This window comes from Lepidochelys kempii, chromosome 7 (genome assembly GCF_965140265.1).
Source record: "Lepidochelys kempii isolate rLepKem1 chromosome 7, rLepKem1.hap2, whole genome shotgun sequence".
Taxonomy (NCBI): domain Eukaryota; kingdom Metazoa; phylum Chordata; order Testudines; family Cheloniidae; genus Lepidochelys; species Lepidochelys kempii.
This window is the reverse complement of record NC_133262.1, coordinates 59,282,852-59,295,968: the sequence shown is the minus strand read 5'-3', so window position 1 is coordinate 59,295,968 and position 13,117 is coordinate 59,282,852. Positions and strand designations below refer to the sequence as shown.

Sequence of the window (13,117 nt, the reverse complement as noted above, 5' to 3'; positions counted from 1 at the left end):
CCTCCAGATGCTATGACATCTTTGCATGGACATCTCTCAAAGCCGGACAAGTCAGCTGGATCAGCTCCCCTCCTTCAAGGGTAAAGCCTTTGGCAGGGGAGGGAGGGTGCTCGAGAGGAAGATTTGGCTCCCAGCTCCCCAAAACAGGCTGCAGGACCTGCCCCCACACCCTGCCGATCTCCCCAGCCCATGCATCTGTCCAGCTCTGTGCCCCAGGCACATCTCTCTGCAGGCCCTGGCAGTGCAGCTCCAAAGGAGGAATTGAACCCTGACCTCAGATGCCTTGGGGACCCCTTAAAGAGTGTATTACCATAAGCTAAGGAATGCTATGGCATTAACAGAGAAGATGATGTGCCTCCACCCAGACCATTTCACCACTCCCACCCCCTCGGCACACACACAGATTCCAGGCCCAGAGAAGAGTTTCGAAGGACTCCAAAGAAATTGTGCTATCACAGCAGCTGATCTCCTTTTCCACATGGGAGGGGAGATATCTACCCCTTAGCACTCCCACCCCACTAACTGTGTCTGGCAATCCGAGACAATTCAACAGCTTAATAAGAACAGTAAGATACCCCTGATTCAGAGCAGCCAGGTAGGTCCTTCTCTGTCCCTCAGCTACTCCATTATTAATGCTGCCTAAACCCATCTTCTACATGCAGGACACCTGGCTGTTGGTTTCTCTCATCTGCAATTGACTTTTTAAAATTAATGTATAAACATAGAATTAAAGGGAGCCCAGCAAGTCCAAATGAGAATGGCAGCAAGGAAGGATACAGCCTCTACATACATCCCCAGGAAGAAGAGATCAATGCTAGAGGGGGAGGGTAACCTTGTGGTTAGCTCTGGATAGGGAAGATCTGGATTCAGTTCTTGGCTCTGCTTAGGCAAGTCACTCTAGATCAGCGGTGTCCAATACGTTCGCCACTAGCCACATGTGGCTAATAGGCTATTGAATTGTGGCTAATGCATGTGGCTTTTTTATAATGTAGCTAATAAGAAAAATTCAAAACCACAAGCGTGGCTAGCATCGAATTTCTATTGGACACTGCTGCCTAGATGATCTGGGGTGTCCCTTATGGCCTTGAACTCTGTGACTTAGGGCTAGATCCTTCATTTGCTTTGCATCTTGGGTAGTCATTTACATAGGTGCTGGAACTACAGATCCTGGGGGGGGGCTGCCACACCTCCTGTGGTTTCCATCATATAGAGGGTTTCAGTGGCTCTCAGCACCCCCACTACACACATTGTTCCAGCACCCCTGGTCACTTGCACCAGTGTAAAATGCTACCCCATGAGAACAGAGATTATAATAGAATATAGATGCTATAATGGGGGGTGTGGAATCCCCGTCACTGAAGGTTATTAAGAACAGGCTGGACAAACACCTGGCAGGAACAGTCTAGGTTTACTTGGTCCTGGCTCAGCGCAGGGGGCTGTACAAGATGACCTCTCCCAGTCCCTTCCAGCCCTCCATTATATGGTTCTATGATAATGACACTTTAAATCACACCTTCTTCTTTTTAAAAAGGCAGTATAGTGGAGAAAGTACTGGAGTAGGAGCTAGGAGAGCTGAGTTCTAGTCTTTGCTCTGTCATTACTGTGCAGGTCACTTCCCAACTTTGGGCTTCTGCGTCCCCCACTTCCCTTTGTCTTGTCTATTGAGATAGTCTCTGACCCTAGAGGGTTCACAATCTATTACTATGTGCCTGTGTATAGGCTATAGCAGAATAGGCCCCGATCTTGGTTGTGGTCCTCGAGGTGCTACTGTAATATAAATAATAATAGTAAATGCTTATGGGGTGAGAAGTGTCAAATATCAAAACATAACTCATGAAACATGAAAGTGGCTAATTATGACATTGCCACAACGTTATAAGCAGCAATTCACTACTTGGAAAGTGCAATTGTGCAGTTTTTGTGAAGTGCCCTGCTATGAAAGTTAGCAACAAGTGCAAACCATTTAGTTTCGGTTAAATCAAGGACTACCTCCAAAGGCAAAGTAGTGAGAAAAGGCCTAAAAGCAGCACCACTGGGTAAGATGCAAGTAGGTATTAAAACAACCACTGTCTGTCTCTCTGGATCTCAGTATGCTTGGAGTGAGGGAGTCAGCACAATCTTTTGAGAATGCACAGCCTTCTTCCCCTATCCATACAACCGAGTCACACACAAGCTCCCAAATACAACCTGATCACGAGAGAGACCTGCTAAAGGTAATTGCAGCACAAAATGGAAAACTGGGCCAAACTCAGACTGCGGAGATAAAGCTAATCTGTAAGATTGGTTAAATGATGAACTGTGTGACAGGTTTTGAATGAAGGAGTCAACTCCTCCACCTCCAGTCATCACTGAACGACTCTACAAACTGATCACGAGGAACATTCAGCACAGGAATACATTTTAAAAAGTGTTGTTCCCCCCAGGAAATACATTCTTTGTACTTCCTGGTTCACTGACAAGAGCACGGAATGCATCTTTCTGTGACGTCACAAAGACCAGGCCCGGCAGTGACACTTCTGGCATCTGAGAGGCTTCATCCTGGGAAATCATCCAGAAAGCAGGAAATGCCGAGATAACTTTAAAGAGGAGAAGCAATATGTAAAAGTTCAATATAAATATCTTTCTGTGGCAAATGCCCTGCGCCACAAAGCTTGCTTAGGGGGGACGGTAAATAAGTTTATTTTGCCGTTAGCTTTCCAAATAGGCATCAATTTCATTTTGACACTGATGATTTTGCATTTAAGGAAAGAGAATATTTGCTTTGCATAAACGGGGTCATTACAATGAATGGACACAGTTTGCAAAAGCACCAGGGTTGAGTGTTCACATGAGTGATGCTCGATAAATTTCCTTTAAAGACTCAAACAGCACCTCTGCCTTTTTTTTTTTAAGGGCTTTTAGCAAATTTTCATGTCTCATTTGACATCCATATGTTTTTTTAATTGCCAGTAGAGATGACTGCAACACACAACCACAGATCTATTCTCATCAGCTGTTAATTGTCATACTGGTCAGGTCAGAAGAATAGGCTGCTGTGTGAGATCGAGTCTCCTGTCTGTCTTGCTACTTATTATCACTCTCAGTACATTGACATGCTCAGTGTTACTTCAGCAAATCACTGCTTTGGTCTGATAAAGGTCACCAAGAAGCAGCAAATCCAACTGGGAATGGATCCTATTTCCTTAGGTCAGAATCAGAATGCATTAATGTTTATTGAGCTCCACTAATGCTTCTGCAGAGCAGTGCTTGCTGGTTCCCCTCTTTGGTGAAATGGAAGGATTTGTATATGAAGCTGGACTGATTCCTTCAGGAAGATAACTCCATGCTCCATCCCAAAATGTTTTTACATGGCATTCAGACTAGCAAAGTGGTGCTCAGCGCCCACTCATTGTCCATCCCTGCTGTTGAAGAACATGCTGTTCAACTCAGCCCCAAACTCTAGGCCAAAAACCTTCTCCCAGACCTTTGTGTGGATCCTGACAGACATTTTGTTCTCCTTAGAAACAGGCTCCTACCTCTGGGAAAGCTGAACATCTGAGTCAAGATCCACTTCTGAGCTATCAGAGGAGAGCTTTGTCTTCTGTCATCTTCTGGTCTTCAGATGTGCCTCATGACAAAGCACAAGCGCTACCAGCCAGCCAGCTGTAAGAGCCCCCGTGGGCAGAGAGCCCAATCCAGTCCCCAATGAACTCAGCGGAAGCCCTTTCTATGATTTCAGCAAGAGTGGAATTGGGCACAGGGAGCATATGCCACAACACCACCACGGTATAGCCGCATAAGGGACTGAAAAACACAACTGACATCTCCATTCCTTGCTGCAGCTGCTTCCTGGGCTGTCAGGCAGAGAACACATAGTGAGCCACATGCAAGGATTCTTTCCTTGTTTGGAAGCAGAAATAAAGGAGCATTTATATGGCCAAACACATGCCAAAGCCCATTCCCCTTCCAGCAGGTAGGATGCTGCCCGTTTACAGGACGGATACCCTGAGTACATGGGGCCCACTGTTGGAAAGGTCCAACCATAAAACATTCCAGCTACCTCCAATACGACTCCCAAACCAGCGTATGGATGGGAAGGGAAGAACAACTGGCACGCTGTGTCCAGTGTGACGTGCACACAGGGTGCCACAGCCCCCTGCTGGCTTTTCAAGAGGTTTCCTCATTTCCCTTCTATCTGCTACCACTCCACCAGAGTTATTGACAGAGTTATTTATCTGTCAGGGCTCCTTGAGCTACAGCTTTTGCACAAGACCATGACCCCCTGATGCCTGAGTAGCTCGCTGCTCCGCCAGTGGGCTCCCAGCACTGTTCAATACCAGGAATGTGTCAGAGGCTAACACCAGAAAGCTGACACAGCCATGGCAGAGCTTCAGTCTATTGTGTCTCACCCATCACCAGAGAATTTCGGGAGACTACATCATAATCGCGGGTTACACTCGGAGGCAGAAAAACCTCAGAAGCACTAGCTGCTAGTACAGCTTGTATGCAGAACAAATTTGGCCCAGAAATCACAGCAAGAATAAAATATGGAGATTCACACAATCAGCTTCACAGAGTTCATCTTCAGATTATAATGAGACTTCAAATCACATATATTAAGGAAGGCAGCATGTTCTACCAGACAGAAGCAGAGGACTTAGAGACACAGGTTCTATTCCTGTCTGTGTTGCCGATGTGATCTTGGGCTAGTCACTTCACCTCTCTATGCTTCTATTTGCCCTCCCACCCTTTCTCGCATCTGTTTAGATTGCAAGCATTTCGGGACAGGGACTGCCTCTTATTAAGCGTGTACAATGGGGCTCTGATCTCCATTGTTATAATACTAAATAAATTACAACTACTACTGATTCCTTATCCAATGAGAGAAGGGGGAAGAAGAAAAGAGAAGGGAAGGAAAGATTAATAGATTTAAATATGTTATTGAGACTGATGGAATTTGTTTCCCAGCTCTTCATATTTTTAATAACACTGCCATCTACTGAAAGTCTGTGGGGTTTTCATTTTCCCTGCCTCATCCAGCAGAGCTGCAGAGCCAGCTCTGATACAGCGACTTCCCTGACAGCTCCTCTCTCACATCCAATTAACTGTTCTACTTGTTTTTCAGAAATTAATTACAGTAATTGTCGAAATTTTAATAGCTGCTGGCTTGGCTTGCAATGAAGAGTCAAGAAACATCAGCAGTTAATTACACTCCCACCTTCCAGAGATGCTGATGAGGAATCTGGTTTTATTCCAAACCTCCCGTTTATATGCTTGTTGAATCCAAATAGTTCAGAAAAGGCAGCAGACATACACTGGATAATTTGCTCGTTCGGTCAGGGTGTGTGTGGGGCGAGCCTTAAAAAAGGAAATTTCACCTGAGCAGATTCCTAGTTGTGATGAAGCTAACTGCGTGCCCATTTCCTGTTAATTGCTGCACCAGTCTGTAACTCCTAGTAAGAGGCCAGGGCTTGATCCTGATCTTACGTATACCATAATTGCCCTGGTATCACCCCACTGGCTTAAGCGATTGACATCAGTGTAATCAAGAGCAGAATTGAGCCCCAGGACTGCAAACAGAAAAATGCATCATGCATTGCTGGAGAGAGATACCAGGGAAAGTGCTGATCCCAAGTAGGGTAACCAAATGTCCTGATTTTATAGCGACAGTCCCAATTTTGGGGTCTTTTTCTTATATAGGCTCCTATTACCCCCCACCCCTGTCTCGATTTTTCACATTTGCTCACCCTAATCCCAAGTGTTGGCCCAAACAACAGCTGCTGTGTTGTACATGCACGAGATGCGCTGCAGGACAGGTGAGGTGCGGGAAGCCCATTCCCTCTCATGTGGGCTCTTGGGTCCTAGGAGAATGATGCGGAGTGGGGAGTACCTACCCAGATGGGGCATATCTGGATTGAGAAAAGCACCTCCCTGGTTTCTGCTGTGTGCTAGCCAGTGGGTGAGAGAGTTTTAACCCCATCCATAGAGCAGAGCTCACAGCGGTCACTAGTGAGTATATTGCGCCCAGAGCGCTATGCCCGCCACTGGCCTCTGCAGTGGCAAGTGGGAGGCTGCAGGAGGGAAGGGTTTGTAGTTAGCACCAGGAGGTCAGTCCGTGTGCACATGGCTGGAATGCCAAGTTGCAGCACCTCTGTAAATAGGTGCTTTACTAAGGAGTCCATGTAGTTTACATGGAACAGACATGCCTCCTGGGACACCCACAGGAGTGCCACCCCATTTTCCTTTTCCCAGCACAATCCGCCCCCCAGGGATGCCTGCAAAGAGACCCCCATACCACAGGCCCTTACTCTCTCTCACACACACACCTCCCCCCCCAAACCCGTGAAGACAGTGGCAGAAGCAGCTGTCCATATATGCAGCTTACTTTGTTAGATCAGGCCTTTAAATCCACCCTTTATATGTTCTTAACTGAATACATTCACATGCTTTTAAAGCAGCAGCATTAACTCCCGCCAAGATAGACGGTTCTTAGCAATTAATGACCAACCAGGCAAAGCCCTGAGATCTCAACTCCCTCCAACTAATGACATTTGCTATTATTATATATTATTTGTATTATGGTAGCACAGTGGTGCCCTAGCATGTAAGTGGCCGCCCCTTTATATTAGGAACTAGAGGCTCAGAAGCATTCAGCACCCACAGTTGGAGCCACACAGTTTAGAGAAGTGAGCTCAGTGGGTGCTGAGCACTTCTGTGGGTGCTGAGCTTCTGAAAACCAGTCCCTGAGCTCTTTGGAAAATCTGGCCCCAGGACTCAATCCAAGGCCACTACAGATCAGATGTGCTTGGAGGAAATTGATTCGCCTCAAAAGGAGGAAGAACAAGGAGTTGACTGTGTGGTACTTTGCTAGTAGAAATCAGTAAAGCTGTTTGGAGAAGATAAGATCCAAGGTGACCCGTTGTCCTAGACTCAGCTGAATCATACCCAGCCCTTTTCTGGGCCATGGAATGGTGCCCTTTCATTCCCGCCTCCCCTCCCCCAACTGTGCGATTCTGCACTCCCTGGCTCCTGGTGGGATGGCAGCAAGAATCCCAGAATTCTACAGGAGAGGCAGATCTTCCTGGATTTCCCCTCAGCCTAACCCAGGAAGTGCCGGGAGTTTTGAGTATGGCCTTGTAACGCAGCTGACCTCAGCTCCACAAAGAGGCAGGTACACATCCCAAACTTGAAAATTTATCCAAAAATGTTCTTGCCCATCTCTATCTGCCACCCTCTCCATTAAACTTCCACACTGCGATCACATCAGCCTTGTAAACAAAACAGAGTCAGACATAGCCAGTAGTTGGATGGGTGTTGCAGAAAGAGAGGAAGGAGGGGCCAGTAGTGAGGGCACTACCATTTGATACATGGGAAACGTGGGTTCTATTCATGTTCTGCCACAGATTTCAAGTGTGACCTATGACCTTGTCATTTACTCCCTGTGACTCAGTTTCCCAATCTGTCAAATGGGGATAACAGCACTTCCCTACCACACAGGAGGGTGTGAGGGTAAATACATTAGCTACACGGAAGACAAAATAGTCCAGTGATGGGGGCTATAAAAGATAAGAAAGGGTTAATTTAGGAGAGGATGCTTTTGGATGAGATGTGACCCTAAAGTCCAATGCAACTCAGAAGTCCCTCCTGCTTTAACCAACCTGTCCCTTGCCCCTTTATTTGAAAGATGTGGCTTTGCTTGCACTGGCTAAAGAAAGAGCATGAATCCATGCACTCCTGAACACCTCGGGCTATTAACAATCCAAATCAGACAGAAGCCTGGTCTCTGATCACTGTTAATTTGATGGCAGTTAGAGACCCACTCATCTGAAAAGCAGAGTCGTTAGCCCCAGCTGTCCTGGACAAAGTGGGTGTCTTCTTCCGACTCTACCCCAATCCCCCCTGCGGTTATCAATGGATTTGACATTCTTCCTGTACTAAACTGTTCTGTAAGCTGCTGTGCCTCTGTTAAACAGCAGCCATATGCAGCCCCAGAGGTGGCTGCATTTTAGTGGTGACTGAAGTGATCGTTGAGCATAACCAGACCCATTTATGACTAGCCATGGGAAGCACTGAGGACACAGAGGGACCAATCCCTCCGTCTCCATTATTGCTCTGGGAGGGAAATAAATTGCTGCTGACCAGAGGGTGCAGCTTATTCCCCCATCCCCTCGTGCCTGATCAGATGCTCTGGCCAGCTAGTAGAGGGAATGGAACCAAGCCTCCACCTAGCAGCCCTCTTATTTGCTGCAGGGAGTATCCAGAGAGCAGCAGGGGCTGTATTCTGCACCAGATCAGAACCCAAGGACACAGTCTAGCTGATGTGAGAGATCCTTTAATGTGAATGGTGCTATATAAATGCAAGTTTTTAATCAACCCACAGGGCACTGCTTTCCTAAATGTAAAGATCCATTAATTCTGGCTCTATGATCTCCCTGGAAGAAGAGCTCTTCTGTTGTTCTTGCCCCGATGAGAACAATGAACTATTTCTCTGCTAGTTATCTGGACTGATTTCAGTGATGCTTGTGTACAGGAGTGAATGGTACTTAGGGGCCAGGTCAAAGGGGTGGAGGAAAGACAGCTCAAAGCACCATCTAGACAGAGATTTACCTCAGGGTGTTCCTCCTTGTAGAGCTTTGGAAGCAGCCTCACCATGACACAGACAGCACCTGGATGTATAATGGCACAGTTTCCCCCTTCCAACCTGCAGGAAAAATATGAGGAGAAACTGTAACAACATTACTGATAAGGTCACACAAGGTGAGCCAGTTCCCCAGCAGATAACCACATTGTTCTTTGCTTGCATTGACCAGATTCAGTGCTAAAAAATAAACCAATGGATCAGCAACCTGGGATGGCCAGAAACAGAACCACCACCAAGATGCACCCTCTAGAAGCACCAAAAGGTATAACCAAAGCTCAAATCTGACCTTGTGGATCATGACGCGAAAGACACCCAGGTGTGCAGAACCATTTTTCAAATGACCCAGGCTTGAAGAATTTGCTCCAGAAGGAGTAAGCTACAAAAAGTCTCAGATGCCTCCAGAGCCGGTGCCACATTCTCTATTACTGAGATCCCAAGATCACAACCTAGGATCCAGCACTGAGCAAGATCTCTAGGATTCCCCAAACCAAGAGCAGCAAGTGGGGAAGGTACAGAGCGTAAATAAACTCAGAATGCCTTCCTGAGCAACTAAACCCTTCCCCAAACATCAAACCAACTCAGAACCTGCCTAGAGGGGGAGAAAGAATTTGTGGTTATTTACTTTTCCCCACCATTTTTCATTTTTGCCACATGCCTCTGCCCATTCAGGGAGAGGAAAATGAAGCATCAAAATTCACAGGGAAGTCTGCTCACGGCATTTTACTGGCTAGAAGAAGGACATTCCAGTAACATGATGACAGAGCTGCTTTTTCATGAGATTTCTAGCTCAGGCTTTGTAGGCTCAGGATGTTTGGAGAAGCACACAAATTTCTAGCTGAACCAAAGCTCCAGCCAGATGAAAGATGTGGGCTGTACAGCAATGTTCCCTCTAATTTTTGACAGGCCGTGTGCGCAAAAAATTTCTTCTGTGCAAATCGTGCTTCTGTGCAAATTTTTGTGCATGTGGTGTTCTGCCGTGTGCGCGGGGTTTAGGATCTATGTGCGCGCGCACAGCTTAGAGGGAACGGTGCTGCACAGTATTATCAGATACACTGTTCTTTCCAATAGATCCTGGTGGACGAAACTCAGACAGTGTCTGCCAGCGCTATCCGGATGTGAAAATAAAACAGCAAGCGCTATCAAACTGTGTAAAACAGGAAGAATAAATAACAGGATAGGAATAAAAAAGGCCTTTATAATGAAACTAAGAGAGAAAAATGTCTAACAAACACCCTGTTTACCATTTCCAGGAGCCAATGCTAACAGACCAGTGCAAAGTGACTAATGTGAGACACTGCCCCACAGTGACCAATGACTATTACTGCACCCTCAAGGCAAATACTTATTAAATAGTGCTTGCAGAAAAAAATTACTTGTTTGTTATTCTTTAAGCTTAATAAGTCAGCTCCAGTGCAAATGCTGCAATTCCACTGATTTCACATCTACACCAAGGAGGAATGTGGCTCTGGTGTTTGATGGCTAAACAAGCAAGGAGGCACCTTTTTTAAACAAACACAAAATTTTGGTGAAATCCTGGCCCCACTGACATCAAGGGCAAAACTCTCATTAAATTTACTGGGGCCAGGATTTCATTATTTGTAGTTTTTATTCTTTGGCTGTGCTCCTTCGGCCAAATTCATCTGCTGCATAAGGCAGTTGAAATCAAGGGAATTCGTTACACCAGGGAGAAAGTGAGCCCTTGTGATTGGGGATGTTATAACACCGAACCTGCCAGCAAAACTGTAGAAGAGACAACGTCAAGCAGTGTCACCAACTATCACCATTCTATCAATATATGGTGCCTTTTTAAAGCTCCAGCTCCCGGAGTCCTGTGATTACACGAGAAACTCAGCTTTCGTTTAAAAAAGAAAGACGTTTCTAGCACTCGTGGTTGTAGAGAAAAACTGGAAAACCAGCCCCTGCTAGGCTCAAACACTAGGAGGTAAATGAAAAGAGCTAAATTCATGATTTTAAAAAATGTTAAGCCTCTCTCTTGATTTTTAGAGCCTGACTTATGATTTCTGAATGCTTTGGGTTGACAATGCTGTCCAAGTGCCCAAATAGTGCCATAATTATGGATGGGCTAGATCACAAAGAAGAACCAGCTTGAATCTCTGCCCATTCCTGAACTGCACCTACAAGGTCTGCATACAACCCCCCTTCCCCATGATCTTCCAATGGGCCTCACCCCCTTTCTTCCCCACAATCATCCAAAAGACCTGTTCTGATTCTTGGATTTACAAAGTTACCCTAAGCTCAGCTGTAAAAAGTATGTGAACGTTCATAAGAGGTTACAATAACAATGAAACATAGGTCAAGTTATTTTCAATAAATGACTATTGTAATAGGTGCAACAAAACCAGATGGAGAAACTGTATAAGTCTAATGAAAACGGCTACTGATATAAGTCAAGGACTGTGGTGAAATCATATTTGGTACAAAAATAAAATTTGGGAACAAAGTTACTATGCCAAGCTGGGCCTTATGGAAATGAGTTTAACTGGTGGACAAAATAATGAGGACACAATGTTCCAAACCTTTTACTCCTTTTTGGCGTTCTTAAGAAGAGACTTTGAGGGATTAAAAAAAAATTCATCTTCCTCCCCTCCCAGCTTGTTCCCCGACCTGCCAGCATTGCAACTCATCTCGACCCATCTAAGGGACTTTCTTCCTGACAGGAAGCCGGCTGGCCTTGCTCTTGCTTAATGAACTTTGTTTTCACCTGTGAGTGCTGAAAGTCATCACATTAGGACATCCACTCCTCAGCCCATCAGTGGGGAGATCAAATTACCAGCACCACAAAGGCTCCTGTGATCCTATATTATATTCCCTTCCCTTGTTGTGTGACTTTCTTGCCCCGCTGATTCTTTCCTCCTAGCCTCTCTCACTCTCTTGGCTTTTCATCGAATCCTGAAGTCAACTATTCTGTGTTCATCCAAACCTGCCTCGCCTAAGGAAAGAGAATCCAACCAGACCATCACTAACCAGGATCAAAGCAGCAGGTCTCATGGTTGACTTGCCAGCCAAAGCATCCACTTGTAACTAACCAGCGGTCCCGAGTTCCCAAAACATCAAACACAAGACGTATTTCCCCAACTTTTCTATCCTGTCTCTCCTCCTCCTTGGGTTTGTCTGCTTGTTAAGAGCAGGATAAGTGAATGCCCTCTACACACCAGGATGTAATAAAATTAACCCTTTGCTTTTCATCAAGGGAAAGTTCTGAAAATAAAAGACTCTGATATTCTGACTCCAAAAGGAAACAGATTTCAATAAGGTCTGACGACGTTTGTTTTGCACAATCACTCACCAAAGTTTCAACAGAAATACTAGTTTTACCTTCATGTGTTAAATCAATAAAGTTTCAATCTGAATGAAAGCTTTTGGGCTGTTTGCCATGTAAATGAGGAACACCAAGCACTCTGTTTAAAAACAACCCCAAACCCAAGGTTGCCAACCCTCCAGAGTTGTCCTGGAGTCTCCATGAATTAAAGATTATGTTATGGGATAAAACCGCCACGAATACTTCCACCAAACTTGACAACCCTACCTGCATATCACTGTTTAATGTTGGACAGTGAAAGGGTTTATAAACACCTTTAACTCTTTAGGCCTTTCAGAGCAATTTCAGTACAACACCTACCTACCTCCCCCATGATCTTCCAATAGGCCTCATCTCCCTGCCTACCACACTCCAACAGGCCACAGCTCCCGCCCCACTACTACCCTGTGAAAGGCCGTCTCCCTCTCCCCACTGCATGGCCCTGCCCGAGGCCATCAGGTGCCATCACATTGTTGATCCCAAATCCAGTCGGGAGGCACAGCTATTTAAAACTAAGACAGAGGGGGCGCTGGGGACAAAGCGAGCTGCCCCGTTGAAACTTTGCTTAATGACTCTTCAGCAAGTCTATGGATAGGCAGTTGCAGCCACCATTCTGCAGCAGGGGGCAATCTGGTTCCCAGAGATCAGCCTCCATTAAAACAGCTTGCAGCAAAATATTCTCTCTAATCACAGGAACGCAGGAGGGAAAGCACGCATCTGTCACACAAATTGCTCAAGGCATTTGCACTGGAGCCAGAAACCCCCCGCATCTTCTCATAGGCCATAGCCTGTGGATGGAACTGTGGAGTGGTTTCAAAGGAGTTTGTCCTCACTCAAAGAGGCTGCACTTCAGATGAGATTGAAGGGCCCAATCCTGCATGGCTCTGCACCCTGTATAGTCATTTATAGTAGGGCAAAGCGGGCGTGGAATACTACCAGATCAGAATAGCAGGATTTCACACCCACTGGGCACACGGGGAAGTGACTGCAGAAGTCACCAGGCCCTTGGACTTCACCCCCTCCTTTCCCCACGCACCTACTTTTCACTAACTTTTCAGTGCTCGCCTGCAGGTTGGGGCCTCAGAGGCCACGCATGGTTGTTGCACATTGGTTCCCCCTATAGACCTGCCCCACCTAGAAGAGCACCGGAGGCTGCAGCCTCTTATGGGGGAGGCGCG

At 46.1% G+C, this 13,117-nt stretch overlaps 1 protein-coding gene across 16 annotated transcripts in view; it reads right to left on the bottom strand.

The window, feature by feature from the left end:
* The window catches only part of WDFY4 (WDFY family member 4), a 247,143-nt gene that overhangs the window by 172,445 nt on the left and 61,581 nt on the right, over positions 1–13,117 (bottom strand). For all 16 annotated transcript variants that reach the window (XM_073353062.1, XM_073353061.1, XM_073353064.1 and 13 more), the window contains one exon: positions 8,587–8,680. In XM_073353062.1, the coding sequence (XP_073209163.1) occupies positions 8,587–8,680 (94 nt within the window). The remainder of the gene's footprint in view (positions 1–8,586; positions 8,681–13,117) is intronic.